This window comes from Ambystoma mexicanum, chromosome 2q, assembly GCF_040938575.1.
Source record: "Ambystoma mexicanum isolate Mex_15411 chromosome 2q, UKY_AmexF1_1, whole genome shotgun sequence".
NCBI lineage: Eukaryota > Metazoa > Chordata > Amphibia > Caudata > Ambystomatidae > Ambystoma > Ambystoma mexicanum.
The window spans coordinates 541726286-541746688 of record NC_090924.1 but is presented as its reverse complement, the minus strand read 5'-3'; the positions used below and the strand labels follow the sequence as shown (position 1 = coordinate 541746688).

Here is a 20403-nt window from a genome sequence, read left to right as displayed (position 1 = left end):
GCTTACCGGCACCGTTGTTTCTGGTATGGCACATTACAGCTCTGCGGGCAGTTGCCGTCCTGCCCAGAAGGTATTAACGGTGCCGGTGCTTCTGTGGTACCCATTCCCATAGAGTCCGATAGGACTTTATGGAAATGGGGATTTAGCATTTGCCGGCTCCTGACTTCACAGACCGCTGGGGTTGTTATCCCCGGTGTTACCGGGAAATCGGGCACTGGTAAATCATTACGGGTCCGGCAGCAACCTCCTGGCAGCACATGCACGGTTACCGCCAAACCCGTAATGAGGCCCATCGTTTCTTTTTGAAGTCACTCTGGCTTCATAAAGAAATTATTTCCGTTAAGGACCGAACCATAAACTGTTTATTTTTTAAGTCATATGGCTCCCCCAACCCCATGACATGGAGGTCTCAAGCCTAGGGTCTTCCATGCCATGGGCAGGGCGCAGCACTCTGAAAGCTTCTTTTTGTAGTCACTCTGCCTTCATAAAGAAATAATGTCCGTTACAGAAATAATTTCTTTATGAACGCAGAGTGAATTCAAAAAGAAAAACTTTTTTTTGTGAAAAAAATATTTTTCTTTTTTTTTTTTCGACAAGTGGGAGCCCCTCCGAGGACATGTGCTGGCGGGGACCCCCGCACCGCAGGGACTGCGGGGGCCCCTCTTATGCCAGTGCTTCTCAGGGTTCCCTTCCCTAAGTGTATGCCGCTCAAGTTCAGCTTGTCAGGATGTACCTTTCTCTTATAGATAGTTTCTTTCACATACAATCCTCTCATGGGGTAGAAGAATCAGAGACTTTCGAAAACGCTAGGCTCTTTGCTCCTCCTAAGCATGAGCACTCCGATCTTTGGCGCCTCTCTGTATTCCCTGTTTTTGCTTTTCTTCTATCCTTCCATCTTCAGGTGCTTCCTTTTGTTATCCTTCACTTCACTGTGCCCACTTGCACCTTCTTTGGCTCTTTGTTCACCTTGTCGTGCACCTGGCACCTTCCTTTGATTCACTTTCTCTCCACTATGCCTCTTGCACATTTATTTCCTTACTTGTGTGCACCTGTCTCTTTCCTTATCATGCCTCTTGCTCCCGTGTCTCTTTCACATTTACCTTTTTTATTTTTGTGCGCCCTTGCACCTGTCCTTTTCCTTATCGTGCCTTCTGCACGCTTAATTCGCTCTTCGGTGCTCACTTGCACCTTTCCTTTACTTTCTATTCACTCGCACCCTTCTTATTCACTTTCAAGCCTTTTGTTTTCTTTCCGCTCTATTAGCGTCTTTCTCTCGCTTTCCATTCACTTTCTGCTTTCTCTCTTGCTTTTTGCTTTGTGCTGCTTTGCAAAATCTGTCCTTCTCCCTTCCTGCTCCAGCTAGATGCACGCTCCAGAGTTTCTCTCGCTTACTTGTTTGAAACTCACTGTGAAGTGTTGCCCTGGCGAGTGGTCTCTCCTAGATGCATTGGGTTGAGGACAGGGTCTCTCCACCTTCCCCTCAGATACCCCTGGGAGAGGCACATGTCCAAGGGAATGAGCATTTCCCTGAACCCCACCAGCAGGATACAGGCTGCCTCGATCCGGCTCCCTGGAGACATGGCTCCCCAGCCATGCTGCAGCACCTCTCGAACACCGGGCCAGAGTCTTGGCACGTTGTTCACCTCCCGATCCTCCAGTCTTCTCTTCCTTCAGCTCCCTGCTCCTTGGTTCCTCTGGGCCAGTCAGCATCCCCAGCTCGCTCATACTCATTGGCAGAACCACACCTTTCATACTGGTTTAAAGAGTCAAGTGGAGTCAGATGTGAATAGTGAAAATAAAGCGCCTGACCTTGCAGGACTCTATTAGTGGGACAATTCAAAGGTGTTACATGGTAGGCCTCACTTTGCTTTCCTATGTTGTTTCTATGGGTAATCCTCATTGCTCCTGGTCGCCTCTTCTTTGTCACAGTACTTATTGGAACTGGGGAGGGGGAGATGAAATGTGACTGTAGTTTAGATTTATTAAGGGAAACATTAGTAGGTGACTGGCATGGGGTTTAGGAAAACCCTCTAGCCTTGGTTGTATTTAAAGGGATATCTTTCCCTCTCTAGGTGCCGGTTTTCCCCTGACATACTGGCATGCAAGCATAGGACTTTATAGTGTTCCCCGTTATCTAGAGTAGCGGAAGTTGAATGGATATTTCCCTTAAGACCATTGTCTTTGTCTTATTGGATCTTTTTTTCCTCACTTAGTTTCTCATAATAAAACCCTTTCTTGTCCTCTCTTGGATCGAGGTTAATGAGGCCTGCATCATGGATGATGGAACCAACATAGCCCATAAGAGTTTACGGGACTTCCTCACTCATCATCCTGTTGGCATGCTGTGTATCGTCTTTGGATGTTTTACCCGCAGTTTCCAAGGACCTCCTGCTCAGGTGATCCTCCCACGCTTGTCCGCCCCCAGGGTGGGGATCCAAGAGCGATGGCCCTTCCTGTCTACCTGAGCACAGGGTCCCAGGGGACTACTTGTGAGAACGCCGTCGGGAGTCTCACAAACCCTATTCCTTCCCCTCTGGAGTGTCCCCCCATGCTCCCATTATCTATCTGAGCCCCTCTGCTACACCTGCAGTCTTACTTGTAACCTCCTGGGTGGACCCCTCATTACAACACTCTGTTGGTTCCCAGGCAGGTTTGTGCTTTATAAATCCCATATGTTGAGGGGGACTCAAACCCTCCCCCAGCATACCCCCAAGATGACGGATGCCACCCAGTGAAGCAGCCCCGCAGTCCATACCCGGATGACATCACCAAAGTAATCATGAAATGCCGACATGGATGAATACACCCGCAGAGACATTAGCCAGGTGCAACACAACACACATGAACTGCATGCTCACACCGATAAAGCGATTATCAGCAAAATCGAAGCTACAGCTGCATTGAAAAGAATTGGGAAAGCTCAAAACACAGGGCAGAGGCCTGATACACTGACTTTTCTGAGAGATGCAAAACAGGCCTGGCAGCATGTCCAGCCCTACCAAGGACACTGAGGAAGAGGGCTCGAGTCAGCTGAAAAGATGCAGCGCCTGCAAGGACAAAAATGCTGTAATCCCTCATAAGTGCCAGCAGAGAAAATCATTTTTACGGTCCGTGAAAACATGAGCTGGAACTGGGGAACAAAGCCCATTCAGACAGATAAAGTTGTTCCCATCAAATTGAAGACAGAAGATGAAAAAATGCAACACAACATGAAGATGGAGAATGGAGTGTCCTTGCTCAAGGTCTGGGAACTCAGAGGGTTGAAACAATAGTGGGAAGCAGGCAGTGCTCTGAGCTCAACTTCCCCACACATCATATTTGCTCACATGCTGGTAAACTTCCTAAACTGACAAGGCTTGCACTGCCTTGGGGGTGGTGCCAGGTGAAGCTACCAGATCTAGCCAGACCAATCAAATTATCTGTCCCCTATATACTGTAATTATGCCTATACTGTTCACCCAATCTCATTTCACCTAAGAGCAAGGAATGTATCTTTTGGTTGCAAGGTCATGGCAGCTTAAAAACTCACTGCCCGCCTGTAATGATCTGAGAGTACATTTGGAGCTGTGGAATCATGTGCCTGTCCCTGCTTGGACTAAATAAAGCAGCAATGTGTCACATTTCTTGAGTCCACCGTTTCTAGGCAGGGGGGGGGGACGGATTTCCCTCAGCCGATCTCTGTTTTTCTAACTACAATTCACATGCATACATACATTCACAACACTTCATGCAGGCAGCCAACCACCGGGAGCCAGTGGTGGTAGATCAGGGCTGGCGAGAGGTGATCTTGTGGTTTGAGGTGCACAGTCAACCTCACAGCCTTGTTCTGGTGACCTGGAGCTGATGGGTTAGACATCTGGGTAATCCCAGGAGCAGACCGTGGCAATAGTCCAGTCATGATAACATCATGGCTGTTGTCATCTGCACTCTTTTGGATACATTCTGGAAAGGGAAGGTGTATTACAAACATGGCACTGGAAATGGGATCTCTTGGCGGGATCCAGTGATGTTTTTGTACTGCACATGTTTTACCATTTATTTTTGTGGCAAAAGGCATCCTGTTCCACCTTCTCTATCCACAAACTGCTGCATCCAATATTGCCTCATTCAAAGCTACCAGCTACGTTTTACTGAAAAACAATTTTAAATTAATTTGGTGTGAAAATGGATTAGTAAAAAGGCTGGGTACCTTTAAGGTGATCTGGATTTGAGAAGCGAAGTTCCGCACACTGTCAAAGATCACTTCCAGGTTCTCGGCAGAATCCGTTAAAGCAAGGGGTACTTTCGAGGAAAAAGGCCTTGAGGAAAGTACGCCGAAGTGGAGTTGAGAAGCCAAAACAGATGATTTCTGTTTTCAATTAATTATGACATAGGCAGTTGCCAATCAACGGGAGGATAGCTCAGCAGCAACCGTACTCGTCTTGGAAACCAGATGACATGAAGCAACACAGGTTTCGATCTCTGGGTCCGCGCTTAGAAATCTCTAGGTATTAAGCGCGTTCTAAATACGCAACTAAGACATATTCCTGTTACAGTGCCGCGATGCCCCGGGCTGTGTGAGTGCTTTAAAAATGCAAATAAAATAAAAAATAAATAAATCAACCAATCATGTACCCATAAGTGGCAAGAGCACATATGCGGTTTATCATTAATAGAGCAGCTGAGACTGAAGGTAATTTGTGTGTCTGTATACATCTAAATGCAGCAGAAAAGAGGCAGATGAGTTCTGCCAGAAGATTGAGGTAGGTATTGAGCATCTCTGGTAAAATAACCAATCCATGTGGAAATTCACAGGTGTCCAGAGTGGCAGTTGTAAGGAAAGGACCAGACCACTCTAGACATTTCCTGTTACAGAGAAACGGCACAATCCAAGTAAGAGCTGTGCTTTCACTGCATAAGGTGGCCTGGAGGTGCTCTAGAAGGAGAGAGAGAGAGTGATTGCCAGTGTCAAAGGCTGCAGAAAAACAGATGTAATGCCTAGAGCCTCTGAATCTCCCCTGTTAAGAGACTAAAGAAGGTCACGATTTTATAAAAATGCTTCCTGAAGCGCTACTGTTACTCAACTCAGTGCTACTGTATGAAACTCTACTAATAGAACTTGGAAAGCTGAAATATGAGTCGCCTTTTAATGTTTAAATGTTTCTTGTACCACCTGGTAAACGTTTCCAAACCCTCAGCACAAGCATAAGTCTTGCCATTTACAATGCATTTTTTCTATAAAAATGCACAAATAATAAACGTTTACTCTCTGCTCCCAAAGCGTTCACTTGCATACAGAATCCATGAGACTTTCTCGTTCCAGAATCTGCCACATGACCCCATCGCAAAATAATATGAGTTATGTACTTCCATTTCAAGAAGACCGCCTGCTAAAATGAGACCTTTCTGAAGGCACTTGCTCTCTTTTAGGAAAATAACAGAGTAAAGAATTGAAGCAACATTTACAAACACTGCATCCATTGATATAAATAAATATCCAGAAGCAGCCACTGACACTAAAAACCATCTAGGCCGAAACACTGACGACAGTTATGTGCAATGCATGAAGGTGGAAATGTCAGTACTGAAAAACAGGGTCACCACCATGACCCACACCTTCATGTCACTGTATATGCCATTCGAAAGCCTACTCAATGTTTGCACAAAAATACCTTTTATGATTTTATTACTTCTGTTATCATAGATGGCCCTGGAATATCCAGATAAATGGATTGACACCTCTTTACCTAAATTGCATAAGTTTGTGATAGAAGGTTTGGTTTGCCTTAAGAAATGTTTAAAAGATAAAAAAGTTCAGCCTGCATTCAATCAATAATGAACGGCCCTAAAATAACCTACAAATAAATTAAGTCCTGTGCAGAGCTACCCATCTATCACCAATCAATTATTTCTTCTCATTGCACAATGCAGACCCCCTTAAAAGAACGAATTGGATGAATAGCAAATGTATCGTGTGTATAACCGCTGTTTATCTGCAAACATTGTGCAATACGGAGCAAACCATCCAGAAATTGAAGGATACTGTTTGGTCCTCTGCTTCTGACTCATTGAACTGGAGTTTTGGATGATTTTGGCCAGCCCGTCGGTCCAGCGGCCGGCCTCTTCTTCAGAACTGGCGATGAGATCCAAGTTTTTCCGCTGACCTTTGAAGACGATGGAAAAGCAGCGGCTTTCGGGGATCTCCTTGGCAAATTTCTGCATCCCTTCCGTTTGGTGACCAGGCCGCACATCCTGGATATCCCAAATGCAGACTGTTAAAACAAACAAGGGACTCGAGTTAGGGCGTGGGTCTAGCGTCGTTATCTGCAAGAGATACACAGAATCCGGTTTCCATTAAGACCCCAAGTACATGGAACCAGCCTCCTCCCCACATTCCCCGCATCTAGTGGAAAGAACAAAAACAAAAGCACTGCTTTACTCAAATGGCAGATGGGTTAGTGGTGATGCCAATTTTAATGACTATTCTTTAAGAAAATATATACACAAATTGTTCCAAACATTCAAGGTAACTTCCACAGCACTTTTGTATTTAAAGCATTAGAGACCCTGCCACTCAATTGAAGAGTTACATTACAACTCGATATATTTTTAAAAGGGCAGCCATTCAACACAAGTAGAGGAGCCAACATGAAGGTTTCGCTCCACAAGCCGACTTATATACAATTTGCAAAAATATTTCAAACGGCACCTGCAATCAAGTCTAATTTTCCCTTACCTGTACATGCAGAACATGACACAGCGTGCGTAAAACAAGCAAATATTAGCAATGCCACTGGACCTGGTTTTTCAAATGTAGAGGATAAGAACCGATTGTGCTCTGGGGCTTTACAAACTGAAATTGTATCCGCTGATTTTGCAAAGTTAGATCTCTTCGTTTTGTCAGTGCTTTTTAGAATGGCAGCTATGATGGTTTGGGAGCAGCCTAAAGGTTTATATACCAGATTCACAATCCACCATGACCTCACTTTTAACCACACTAAGAGCAGCAGCCATGAACATTACAATTAGTAAAGAACAATTAGTAAAATAAGTACACTGTATAACGAAGCATAAACGTGGAAAACACACGAATCTACCAAGCAACAGAAAACAAAACAAGCTCTTAAAGTAACAACCAAGATCTCTCCCCCCAGCTTAAACAGTTTAATTTGCTTCTATAAAATGGAACCAGTCGTATACCCATGTTGGGACTGGATCCTGGGCAAAATCAGTTGGCACCATTCCCTATAAAATAATCAGAAACGTGAGTTATCAGCTGCACCATTTAAAATATGTACAGAATATTCTATAAATCATTTACCAGCTCCACGACAAAGGTGGCCACAGGTCAGGGTTTATAAAGCCTGCGCCCTTATGAAATATTCAGGACGGTCATACTGAAAATACACTCGTGAATGTAGTGAATTATGTTACAGTGAGCTGCACATTTGAAGGCTTCAGAGCTTTCTGTCAACAAGTCTGCATGGTAAAAACAGAAACGGCTGCAGACACTGGCAGTCTGCAAACACAAGAGCCAAAGTGTACACCATGAATTGGCAATAAAATGCGAGGGCAAAGGGCAGCTTTGCTATCGCCAATAAATTACTGTATGTTCAGAATTATTTCTGTCAAGTTCTCTTCCCAGTGGAACAGAAAAAGGTGGAGCAGAATGGTAAGAGGCAGGGAGGGGCTAAGAGTGAAACTCACTGAGAAACTCAGCATCTCGGAGGCCTGCGATCCACCAGAAGTAAGGAAATGTGCAGATTTGAATTACGACAGTGTAAGAAGGAAGCCCATGAAGACAGGCCTTCTCGGCCTATGCTCCAAGGCTCTGGAACCTCCTACCCGTCAACATCAGACTTGCCCCATCACTTCTACAGTTCAGGAAAGCGCTCAAGACCTCAAGGAGAGGTTTGGAAAAAGCTGATGGATTTAGCATCTCCAAGGACCTTCCGGGAGAGGGCAGATGCCAATCATAGGCCACAGGATGAAACTATGTGCTGTGCAGGTGCAGGCACAGGTGCATTGTGTACTGGTGCACATCACTCAACCTGCCACAGGCCTGCAGTTGACTAATGTGGGAAAAAAGGAAATAACAGGGGCCAAGAAAAGAGAACAGAGAAATCCAGAAAATAGTTTGTTATGTTAAAAGTTATTATACCGCGCACTGTTGCCACCTGCGTTGTTTCTTGGCATTCTGGTGGATCTGTAAAGCAAAGGAGGGGAGAAGGGTAAGTTAGTAGGATTTGAGCGGGAGCAAAGAGCAATATCTGTGATATGCTGTTGGCAGTTTCAGTTCGGTTGACACCGTTCACCGAGCGTAGTTGCGTTTTTCGGTTGGTAGCCACCATGTGCTGTTGGGCGGGACTATGGGCCTCATTACCGGCCAACTTGTATTCTGGTGGTAAATCTGCTGGAATACTACCCAACTGAATTACCGTGACAGGGTCTGGCGGAATTACCGCTGTATTACAAGTGGCAGTGGCGCTGTAAATCCCCTTTTTTATGAGTCCGTAGGGACTTTTTGGTGTAATTACTGCAGTGGTAATTCCGCTCATTGTGCTGATTTTTCGGCAGAGATGGAGGATTTACCTCTTGGTATGGCAGGAGCGGGAATATTGGGGAATATTGGCAGTTATTCCATTACCACCTATTTTTTGCCCGCTCTGCCATACTTTTAATGAGGCCCCATGTGTGCTTTGTTTCGTTGTTCTGGTGTAGTGCGGTTTGTTGTGCTGTAGGTATGGTTGTGCTTAGTTCAGAGTTTGAGAGGTGTATGCAGAAGGGGGAGTTTACATGCTAGCCAGGGAAAGGGCAATGGAGGAGAAGAGAAAGGGTTAGGTTTCATAGGGTGAGAGGGAGAATCGGCTCCGTATATCAAACAGGACCTTGATGATCAAGGGCCAAGGTTGAAAGGTAAACCTGTGTGACTCTATTAAGGTTGACTCCCATCTGGGCCACTACATCTCCCTTTTGCAACAGTGCAGAATGGAATAAAACACAAACTAGAGTCTGTGCTAGCGATTATGCTGAGCCAGCAAATATCAGTGTGTTACTTTTGTCCCCTAAATGTCTCAAAAGGGTGAGAGGTCACTGAACTAATTGTGGTTCTCTTGCGCTCACAACTAATGTTACACCTATACTATGAATTTACCAAAGAATAGCAATACTCTGACTGCCTTTAGAAATAAAGTGCTTGCAGAAAAATGTCAATCCTTACACATTGGGGTGTGGATACCTGATACTAATATTTAGCCAATTGATGCAATAGCAATTGATGGGTTTATGTCCATATCTAAATTAGCTATCGAAGGCCCAATAGGCAGACCAAGAGGACGTCTTCTCACTGCAGTAAGAAAATGAGTGGGATATTGAGAGATGCGGGCTAATTGGGTGGGGAGGTAGAAGCAGGCCCATCTCCTTGCACCTGGGTCTGGGCCTATATGCTGCTAAATGAACTGAATGTTCCAGAAGTGGCACAAGCGTGCCAACCAATTGTAGTGGTCCATGTAACAAAGGACCTTATAGTTTAAAGACCAATGACAAACCATGTAGCTAATGGTTTCAAAGTTAAAGATGACATGTTTTAGAGCTAGGCATGTATTGCCCACCTGACAGTAGGCAGCCATTCACAATCCTAGTTCCTATATAATGTGTACTTGGATGTTCCTCTTAAACCAGTCCCAATCCCCAGTAGGTTTTTTATTTTTTGCCACGTAGAATGACGTCACCTTTGATGTGTTTTAGTATAACGTCTCTGTTGTATGAAAAAGTTGTTGAGAGAATTCGAGCAGATGTTCGTTGTAACTCCCTGTTTAAGATAATTGTTAATAAAACAGTACTTTACCGTCTTCCTGAGTTGGTTCTCTTATTTGGACTCAGTTATTCTGTGAACACATCCATTGCATTCACGTTCCTGAAGGGCCATATGCTCACTATGGTGGATGGACGGGGTGCTTCGACTAAATCTTTGTCAACCAGGCTGTTCTGCCTTTTGTGATTGACATGGGTATCGTTAGTGATCACTTACCGTTATGTGTACTATTTGATATAAAAAACACAACTAGCGAACACGATAATAATTGTATGATATCTGTTAATCATGCTGGGAATCACATTAGATGGAGTGTGCCCAAATTAGCTATAGCCAGTGATATAGCGTCCAACAAACTTGTTAGATACATTTATGATAATAGGAGATTTGGAATAGGCAATTGGGTTTGTATCAGTAGATTTGAAAATGTTATACCTTGTCTAAATGAGCAGATACATAAAATGTGTTAAAGGATAAATTGATCATATGTAACATTCGCTCTAGTCATATTTATCGTTATGACGTGAATATACAAGCAGAATTTAATATTTGGCATTAAGACAAGGCATTGAGCGCATGGTTAATCTTCATGAGTGGGAGGGGGGAATCTAGAGAACAGTGAACCACTAAGAGCGACTAAAGAATGAAAAAGCGCCTACCGCACCTCGGTGCATATGCACCTATAAAGTAAAAAGCGGACGATGTGGCTCGCGTTAGCAGCATGTGCCAGCAGTGGTAATACTATGGAAAATCACAGGGACACCAATAACTCATTCTTTGATATCGGGTTCCTCTAGTAAAGAGTGGGAAGAACATATTGGCAACACACTGGGAAAAATAGCAGAAGGCATTACTTACTCCTTGCAGTGTCCTGATCAAGATATGAGGTGGCTGGGTGTACCTACCACTCTGGTACTAATTGGTATCATCACGAGTCTGAATTGCTCTTGGGTGGCAGGACCAGACGGCTCATGTAATGCCTGGATCAGAAATAATGTAGTGGAATGGGCAGAAGCACTACATGACCTGATGAGCTGTATTAATTAACACTGTCTTGATACCTAGCTCATAAGAAGGCAGCAACATCATGCCGGTGTACAAAAAAGGATGTAGAACTACCCCCCAGTAACTATTGCTTGCTTGTGATTTTGGAGATACCGTCAAAGATCTTCGCTAAAGTTTTAATGAACATAACGAATGTGTGAGTGTAAACAATATAATCCCTCCAAACCAGACTGGATTAAAGGGGTCCTTGACAGGCGTATTAGATTAACATTGAACAAGCACACTTGGTGTGGATGCCAAGGAACTGTGTACTGTGAGGAACCTGAAGGTGTCTCCCTGACTAAACCCTGGAAGTCTGTCATCCAGGTGGCCAGGACACGGCCATCGCTATTGGATCCAGTTCCTGGGGGTAGACCAGTGAGGGAGGATTATTTGGATGGGGGGTCCTCAGGTGACGGGTGGGACACAGTACCCCACTTACTTCAACACCTTTTCCCCATCCTCTCACGTAGGACTACCCCCACCCCCTTTTCTGACAAACACTTTCACACCACACAATATTCAATGGACTAACACCAGAGTTGTTTATCGGACATGTCCCAATACCAGGGTCAGGCAAAATCAGGCAATTAACCTGAATCACGTACACTCGAACGCCCTTTCCTTTCACCACAGGGATAAAAGGTGGATCAAGAGAACACAGTACGAGCACAGCAGACAGCACGATGAAACTGCTAATCAAACATGGCAGTTCAAGAGAAGGAGAAAAGGCGGCAGGGATTGAGAGGGTGAGAGGGTGGCGAGGAGAGAAGTGACCTTGCCCCTTCAGCCTATACCTGCGAAACCTTTGTTTGAAGAGAGCCTAAGACTGCAAACAATAGCACAAGTGTCTTGCAGCAGATGTCAACGGTACATGGGGCAAGCCTACATGGATAAGCAGGAGCGAGGGAAGCTCCTGTGCCCATGGTGCCGGCCTCGACTCCAGAGAAGAGAAGAGAAAAGCCAAGCGGCTCATCACAGCCAGTGAGTCGAGGGGAGAACTGATAAGAAGATGGCTGTGTTGAAAGAGAATCGGAAAGTGGACAGTTTGAACTGTTCAATGAACTGTGAAAAGTATTGAGAGGAGACCAGCTGCAGAAGGAACCAGCACCACGTAGCTGCTAACTCGAAAGACTCTGGTCGATCCCTGTTTGAGCAAAACTACAGATACCAGAAGGCACTTGGAGTGCCACCTAAATAGGTCAAAGTGGTCATACTGAGGGTCAAGCAAAATTTCTGTACAATCGAAAGACTTTGATCTACAAACTGTTGAAAAGTAAGTGAGGTGAATCCCACAAACATTGAACAGTGTAAAAGTGAGGGGTGGGGGCCCAGAAGAGGGGGACCCATGGGTGAGCCACTATCGCCCTAATCGAAAGCCACAGTAAACCTGGTGAAGGGAGGCCAACAGTCGAGAGGGGTCGGAGTCCGGCAGAGGGCGATCCAAGGATGAAAAGTTGTCACCCCAAAGATTGGCAAAAGTAAAAGCCAGAAGTAAAGGCAAAAGTGAATAGTGAGATGGCAAGAGTGAACCCGATCAAGGGATGCCAGAGAAGAGTGGCAAAGTCTAAAGTCCCAAGAAACAGTGTGTTGACAAAGGTGAACCCTGTCATGGGATGTTCACTTAACTGTTTAAAAGACATTAAGATTTGTGAAGAAGGAAAAGCCACATAGTGAACCCGAGGGAGGCTAAGATTCGAGAGGGGTCAGCGCCCAGAAGAAGGGGACCAGTGGGTGAACAATCCTTACCCTAAGTAAAACAAGGAAACAAGCTGTCATTTGTTAAATGAACTTTTTGTTTGAACTTTATTTTGTAACAAGACAGGCCCTTGAAAGCGAGAGAACGTGACTATCTGGGGTCTTAATATAATTAAGGAACCGGGGATTTGTGCCCAGAGGAGGGAATCCCGGGGTGAAATTTGCCACCCAAAACCCATGGAAAAGAGAGGGTTTAATTGTTTTTGTTATTTGAATAGGTCAGGTCCTCGAAGGCAAGAAACTTTCAAATGAAACGAGACTTGGCCATCGATGGCCCTGATAGCTGGAACAGAACCGTCATCTCATGCTGGGGAAAACTCGAGAGAATACTGTGTTCCAAGATCCAACCTTACCGCGTGGTCAAAACGTGGGGAAAGAAGACCCCAGGCTACCGCATCCTGACATATTATTTGAGAACACTTTTCTTGAGAACTATCCCACACCCTTTTTGTATTAGTTTTAAGGTTTGGCAATAGGTTTCCTACTATTGGCCCTTTTTGTTTTGACACAAAGCCACTAGGACTGCCTTATGTTCATTTGATGGTCAATGCTTGCTCCCATCTTAGATTTAGGTTAGAGTGGGCATTTTTCCAACCTGCATACAGCATTCATTGTTCAATAAACACCCTTGAACTGTGATCACTTTTGTCTGTTTTACTTGACGCCACCATGAGTTTCTTACAGTATACAGCATCTATCGATTTCTCATCGGCATTCGATACTATCATAACAGAATGATTGTGGTATAATATGAATGCACTAGGAATCCCTAAAGGACTGCTATCAATGATAATTGGGCTTCATGCCAATACCAGAGCGTGCATCGGATCAGATGGAGAGGGGAGGTTATCCAGCTGCTTTGGTACCTGTTGTGGGGTAAAGAAGGGTTGTATACTTGCACTGAACCAGTTTAATCTATATCATACCCAGACAGCTTTTCTGTTTCCACAAATCAGAGGACACCATTTTCACCGACACAGCTAATATGTCTGCTCCCGCAGCCTGCTTGGCAACAGCATGCCTGCAGCAGACTAGAAACCAACAGCACGTTTTAGGTTAATCTGAGGTGAGGTGCGTGGGTGCACCGGATATGTGTGCAGCTGGTGTGGCATTTGCATGATAGCTGCTTCTTAGCGGTAGGAATGGTGGTTGGGAATATGTTTTTATTCTGGTGGGCTGATATCCAGACTGGTTTGTGGCTGCGTTAGGCCTGAGGAGACGCTTAGGCTAGCAGTGTGTGTTCAGCTAGCTGTGTTTAATTAGGATGATGTGGAGTATGTGGTGGGTGTTAGTATGAGAACAGCTATACCCAATGTGTCATAGTATTGCTGTGTTCTAACTGAGTGATGGTGTATAGGAGAGAGTAAGCATGGTAGTGTGATATGGTGGTTTTCAGTAAGACGCTTGAGATCGAGTGCTCATCTGTACCATCTATTCTATCAGTTTTATTCATTCGGTTTTGTCTGTTCATACATTTTGTCTGGGTCATCATTTAGTTTACTAGTCTTTCCTTCCATTCCGTCATTCGATCCTTCATCTACATAAACTATTTCATCCAATCTGTTGATCCATTTCATCCTTCCCATCTGTTTAATGTGATGACAAACCGCTTCCATTTACTAGAATAGCAATATCTAGTGTTATGTTTTCTTGCCTCCCTGAGGATGTCCATACATCTTTGAGGGTGCTGCAGGTGTCCAAATTCTAAGACATCAGGAGCCAGGCCGCTAAGTTCAATGTCTGTGGGCATGGGTGAAGCGTCGCCCCTTTGTCTTGCGACAACATGTTGTACAGGCAAGGCAGTTTGACTGGAGGAGATAGGGACATCTGCATCAGATGAGCGAACCAGGGTTGGTGGGCCCACATGGGGGCCACCAATATCATCGTGACTGGTTCCTGGTGCATCTTGTGCACAATCTTGTTGAGAAGGTGAGTTGGGGGGCGGGGGTTCGTAGATAAATTTCCCTGACCAGGTTATCCAGAGTCAGTTCCCCTTGCAGCGGTTCTGGGGGTACCTGGAGGCGTAATCTTGGCATTGGGCGTTTTCCAGGGTCGCAAAGAGATGGATCTCTGGAAAAACCCATTGTGCGAAACTGTTGCCGACGATGTCTCAGTGTAATCGCCATTCGTACTCCCTGGGCAACGGAAAGTATGTTGAGTAAGTCTGCCAAAAGATTGAGCTCCCCTGGAACATGTTGTGATAACAGGAACATGTTGCATTTGAGAGCCCACTTCCAAATGTTCTGAGACAGTTTGGACAGCCCTGGAGAATGAGTGACCCCGTTTGTTCAGATAGTACATGGCCGTGGTGCTTTCTGTGATGGATCACCCTGCCAACCTGCAAACCGAGCCTTCCACTTCCTAAACTCCCGACCTTCTTAGGGTCTCCATTTTGAGGTATCCTGTCCTTTCTGTTGGTTAGCTATAAGCTCTCCAATGGGCCAACAACCCTTTCCAAATATTGCTGTAGGACTATGGGGCGCATGTGCCCTACTCAAGAGGCACCCTGCCTTTTCTTGATGGTCATTTTCTACTAATACTTCCATGCTTTTGTCCACATTTGATTTAAAATGTTTACCAATCTATCTTTTCTTTTTCGTTAATAACAATTAAATGTTTCTGCCACAGCCAACAGCTCAATCCTTTACAGTAACATCAACAACATGCCATCCATAATATACACTCTGCTTGTGTGTGAGGGGGTGGCATTCAGTGAAAACCGTGAATCTTTGATGTGGCAGGCCCGCTGTCCACCTCTTCGTGACACTCCACTGCCCCTTGATTGCAATATACTCCCACTGTTCATTGACGCTTCGGTCTCTCCTTTCTGCTGAGGATAGTGGCCTTGGACTGATACTCCGGTGCATTTCTCCAACACACTTGCCCCAGCGGTTTGGCTGCGATCTTTTTCCCGTTGCTATAAGAACCATGTATCCCAGAAGATGCAAGTCTTTTCGTAGTGGTCCACTCTCAGTTTATACAGAGAGTAATGCATATAAAAAATATATAATTAACTTATAATTAAAGTACCTGCAAGTAATAAGAAGACGCGTCAAAGTAGACGATATTGGAACACAAATATTTCAATATGCTCATTGTCTAAATAAAGTGCACGCAAAATGAAAACAAGAAAACTGGAAGCAGAGCACTTGCAGTCGGAGGCCAGAAGTTAGTCTTAATGTGCAGGCTGTGAATAGCTGGTCTGTGCCTTCAAAGCACCTGCGCCCTGGACAGCCACCCACACACCCCCCCACACGGCCCCACCCTGATAAACAACAATGCCATCACTGCTGACCTGGCGTGTAGCATGATCGTGACTCAGCACGGCATACCAGCTGTATTCACATAAACTGCCAGTTGAAGATCCCACGTGCACACAACAAGCCACTCCGCCCAATTAGTCATTAGTCCACAGTGGCGCTTCAGCACACCTTCAGCTCCCTAACTGCTTTTCTACAGTGCACTTTGAACCTCCTCCCCCCTGCCCCCGAGTTACCCTCTTAATTAACCTACATCTCATCTGCCTGCTAGCTAGCTAACATGTTTCCATCGCCTATAACCTGTCTGTCCCTCACTTCCTCTGCCCCCACTCTTCCGCTTTACCCATCATGGTCATATCCTGAGCACAGCTGGCTGTATCGCCTACCGCACTTAAAAATGTCCAGTGTTAGTTGTTCTTAATCTATGTATGTCCACTTATGTATTGTCCCTGTTGACTGTTCCATTTACTCCCCTCCACAACCTGGTCAGAATGACCCCATTGTAAAAAGCTCACTGCTTCCCGTCAAATATGATTTATCTATTGTTTGTTTTTTGTGATCAAAAGAACATTGTTCCTACTGTATATAAGTAAATAACTTCACAGAAGCCCAACTTTGCTTTAATCTGTCTACTTTTCTTATTTGGCAGCCAGGTCTACGCTTGCACTCTTTGTTTCGCTTTCTCAAAGGAGTTTCTGACCCCTTCTACAGCAAGGGTCCCAAGGTCCAGTCCTCAAAAGCTGCACCCAGAATAAGTACAGACTATGTAACTAACTGCCACTTTGAGTCACTGTGTTATGATGTATTTTGCATGGAAATCCTGACTACCTGGAGTAAATTTAGCCCTTCGAGACTGGAATTGCAGGCCCCTTTTCTACACTCTGAGCTTACTTACGCAGTGCCCTTGCTTCCCTGAATACATTCATTCAATGCAAAAATGAGTATGTCTTCTATAGGAATTCTGGAATATACTGGTTCAGCCAGCATGGAAATGTATGGGCACGGCCAGCATGAAACTGTTTTTATACTGGCATATATTGTGGGCAAAGACAATAAATAAATAACACATCATATCATATCATGAAAATGCATTGGGAAATGCTCCTGTGCACGGTTGACGACTTGCATCCATTGCATTTTTGGATTTCAGTGACCCTACAAATCAATTGAAAACTGCCTGGCTTTCTATCCAATTTTTCATAGACGTTGTGGCTATATAATGCACCATTTTAACCCCTGTTCTTGGGGGGTGGGCGGGAAGAGCCCCCCCAACCGCTCTTGGTCGATTCAGGCTCCCTCGCTACGTTCAGTCACTTTAACATTTGTGGGAAATATTTACACTGTTCCAATTAAAAAATTCACCATCTGACACAGATTAGTAGCCAGGTAAATTATTATTTTGCTGCAGCCAGAGGATAAGAGAGAAACAATGCAATTAAGTCATAAGTTTGTGCAATGCATCCAGCGAGTCATCACTGATTACCTGAGAGTGGCCTCCTACCAGGCGGCCAGGGGACGGCAGCCTCTACCTGATCATGACCTTGGGGGCGGCTATGTGATGGAAGATCACATGGGAGGAGACAGCCTCTGGGGAGATGTCATGGCTCCATCGGGCAAGACATGCTACCCCCCCATTTTCCCCTGAAAATAACATCCCCATGCCCGAAACCCTCATGGCTTGTTGTCATGCATCTACTCCCTTTCCTATGAAGAACCAAACCTATGGACAAATATTCCACCTTTGGTCCGTCTTGCCAATCTGATGAAATAACCTTTTTTAATTCCACTTGTCAACCAACCAGAACTGACTTGCCATTAAAACCCTTTAAAAATGCTTAATCCGAATTCCTGAAGTCCATTATCAACAATGGACTTCTGTTCCCAGAATTCTCGACATACTGAGACGAGAAAGAGTGATCAAGCAATGTGCAGCAAAGAGACTACCTGCTTAGCGAGCGCTCTAGTGTTTCCCAGCACACACTTGTGCCTGGGAAATTTAAGCAGCCAGAGCAGAGAAACAGACAGTTGCTGTGGTGACTGGTGAGCGAGAGCTGCACCTCTCTGCGATGAACAGAGAACGGAAAGGCTGGAACCGGCATGGTGGAGCCAAGTGGCTCACTGACTGAGAAGAAAGCTGCTGCACCAGGACACGTTGCGGGAACAGCAGTAGCCAGTGAAGAACTCCTGGGCATTTTCAAGTGAAAGAAAGCAGCTCTTCACTTACCAGAGCCAAGAGGGAAGCAGACATGTGAAGTGGAAGACATGGGAGACAAGCGCACGAAGTAAAGGAAACTGCGAGAAGGAAGTAAACTAGAAACCTTCATCAGTTGACCTTAGAGAGGATCCATCAATGGCTACAAAAGCTGGGGAGTTCACTCAGAAGTAGCAGGGACACTGGGGCATATCGGCGAGCACGCCGAGTGCAAACAAGCATGTACGACTTTAAATAATGGACATTTTGTAAAAGGGAAAATCCAGTTACAAGCAAACCCTTTTCTAATGTGTGAGTGCACACAGTGCAGGTCTACACAAAACAGAGAGATGCTGATATATCAGGAGGATACATTATCCAATGCAATATATAAGCAGCTTTGGGAGCTGGCGAAGACCCCAAAGGAGCAGATGCCCTGGCAGGCGAGTATACCAGGCAGTCACAAGTGTGTGAATAGCAGAAGCCCTGGCAGTAGGAGAGTATACCAGGCAATCACAAGTGTTTGAATAGCAGAATCCCTGGCAGTAGGAGAGTATACCAGGCAATCACAAGTGTTTGAATAGCAGAATCCCTGGCAGGAGAGTACACCAGCCAACGTGTTTTAAACAAGAGAGAATGAGCCACATCGCCGGATGGACACCTGGTATATCTCTCCTGAAAGAAACCACGATTAGCATGCCAGATGTGTTCAAATCGTTTAGTTGGCCAAGAGTGGCCCAAGAATGGTTGTGTATGAAAATTCAAGGCATAAAGAAGAATCCAGGGAAAGGGGATCACCCTTTGGTACAAGCGCCTTTACCCTTGAGAGGCCCAAAGACGTATTGTGTATAAAACCTCAAGAGTAAAGTGGAATCCAGGAGAAGCAAATTACCTTCTGGAGAAAGGATCTTATCCTTGAAGAACTTTTTGTATCATTTATTCTTCTTTTATGAACACTTTTCCAAACCATACAAGTTTAAAAACATTTTCCTTTTTCACCTTAGACTGTTTATTGTGCGAGTGTCAGAATAGAGCTTTGGACACGAGACAGTTTTTGTTTGGACATTCTGACACAGACAAGTCCTTAGTTTTTAGTTTAGATGGGGAAATTTCTCTTATGACAGAGTCAGAGAGGCATTTTCCCAATCCCTTCTATTTTCAATAAAAGTGTTTAACCACAATCAAGGGTTACTTATGTCAGAGTTTCATTCCTGATTCCTCACATCTGCCTAAATGAAAATAAAGTTCAAAATGTACCGCATTCATTTAATATCCAGCTACAGTGTAGTACCTAGCAGACGGGATAAAAAACGGTGGTGTGGAAGGTTGCCCAGAGCAACGCCAGTGGTACAGATTCATTCAAAACCTTCCACCCATCACTTTTGTGTTCACACGTACCTTACCTTGAGCCAGTCATCCAGTAAGCAGGCCACAGTAAACGAGCAAACGCCCAGAAAGTCAGAATGGGGTGCAGATAAAAGTGACAGAGCATGAGAGAACAACACCTGACAGCACACGCTCAGGAATTGCTCTCTCCAACGCTGCCTAGTGCCAAGATTCCATAAAGCAAAGGAAGAGGATCCCGTCAACATTTACTGTAAACTGAGCCAAAAAATAATAATCCTAGATAGGCCAGGTTTGTTTTCAGAGGAGCGCGATTAATACTGTGAGCCTGCAGGGAGACACTAATGCTGGAAACACTGATCTATTTATATGATTTGATTAATTGAGTAGGTTGACACACACAGGGGTGGACTGGCCTATAGGGAACTCTGGAGATTTCCCTGTGGGCCCCTGCACCTTGGGCCTCTTTTGTGTGGCATTTCCATATTTTCCGATAGGAAAAGCATTGGGCTTGCTGAAAATGTGTCATATGGGGCCACTTTGTATATTATTTCCAGGGCCTCTTTTGGTCCCCAGTAAGTATTTCCAGGGCCTCTTGTAATTCCCAGTCCACCCCTGGACACACAACTAGCCCAGACAGGAAGTAGTGGAACATCCTACTGCCTGTTCCTATTATAGCACTGTTGGAACGTTTTGCCCATTTTTGCCCTTCTCAACCCTGGCTTACTTTCCATCTCCTCTCTATGCGGCGCCTTCTCCGACGGTTGGAAAGACTCTGGATCAAAACCCCTTCACTTGCTAATCAAACCTCCTACTGCTCTTACCATGCACTATACAACTCTTGTCTTGCAGCGGCTAAATCCTCCTACTACTCTAACCTTCTCCAGTCTCAAGCCTCCCACCCTCGTCGGATATTTCAAACTCTCTCTCTCGTCTTCTCTGTCCTACTCCGGATCCGTCATCCAATTCCACACTTTCCCCTTCTGACTTTGCCAACTTCTCCTCCAAAATCC

The 20403-nt window shown here is 45.0% G+C and overlaps 1 protein-coding gene across 2 annotated transcripts in view; it reads right to left on the bottom strand.

Moving 5' to 3' along the window:
* PLCD1 (phospholipase C delta 1) overlaps positions 1-20403 on the bottom strand; it is a 447477-nt gene that overhangs the window by 199929 nt on the left and 227145 nt on the right. For both annotated transcript variants that reach the window (XM_069647688.1, XM_069647687.1), the window contains exon 3: positions 6023-6251. In XM_069647688.1, coding sequence (XP_069503789.1) covers positions 6023-6251 — 229 coding nt within the window. The remainder of the gene's footprint in view (positions 1-6022; positions 6252-20403) is intronic.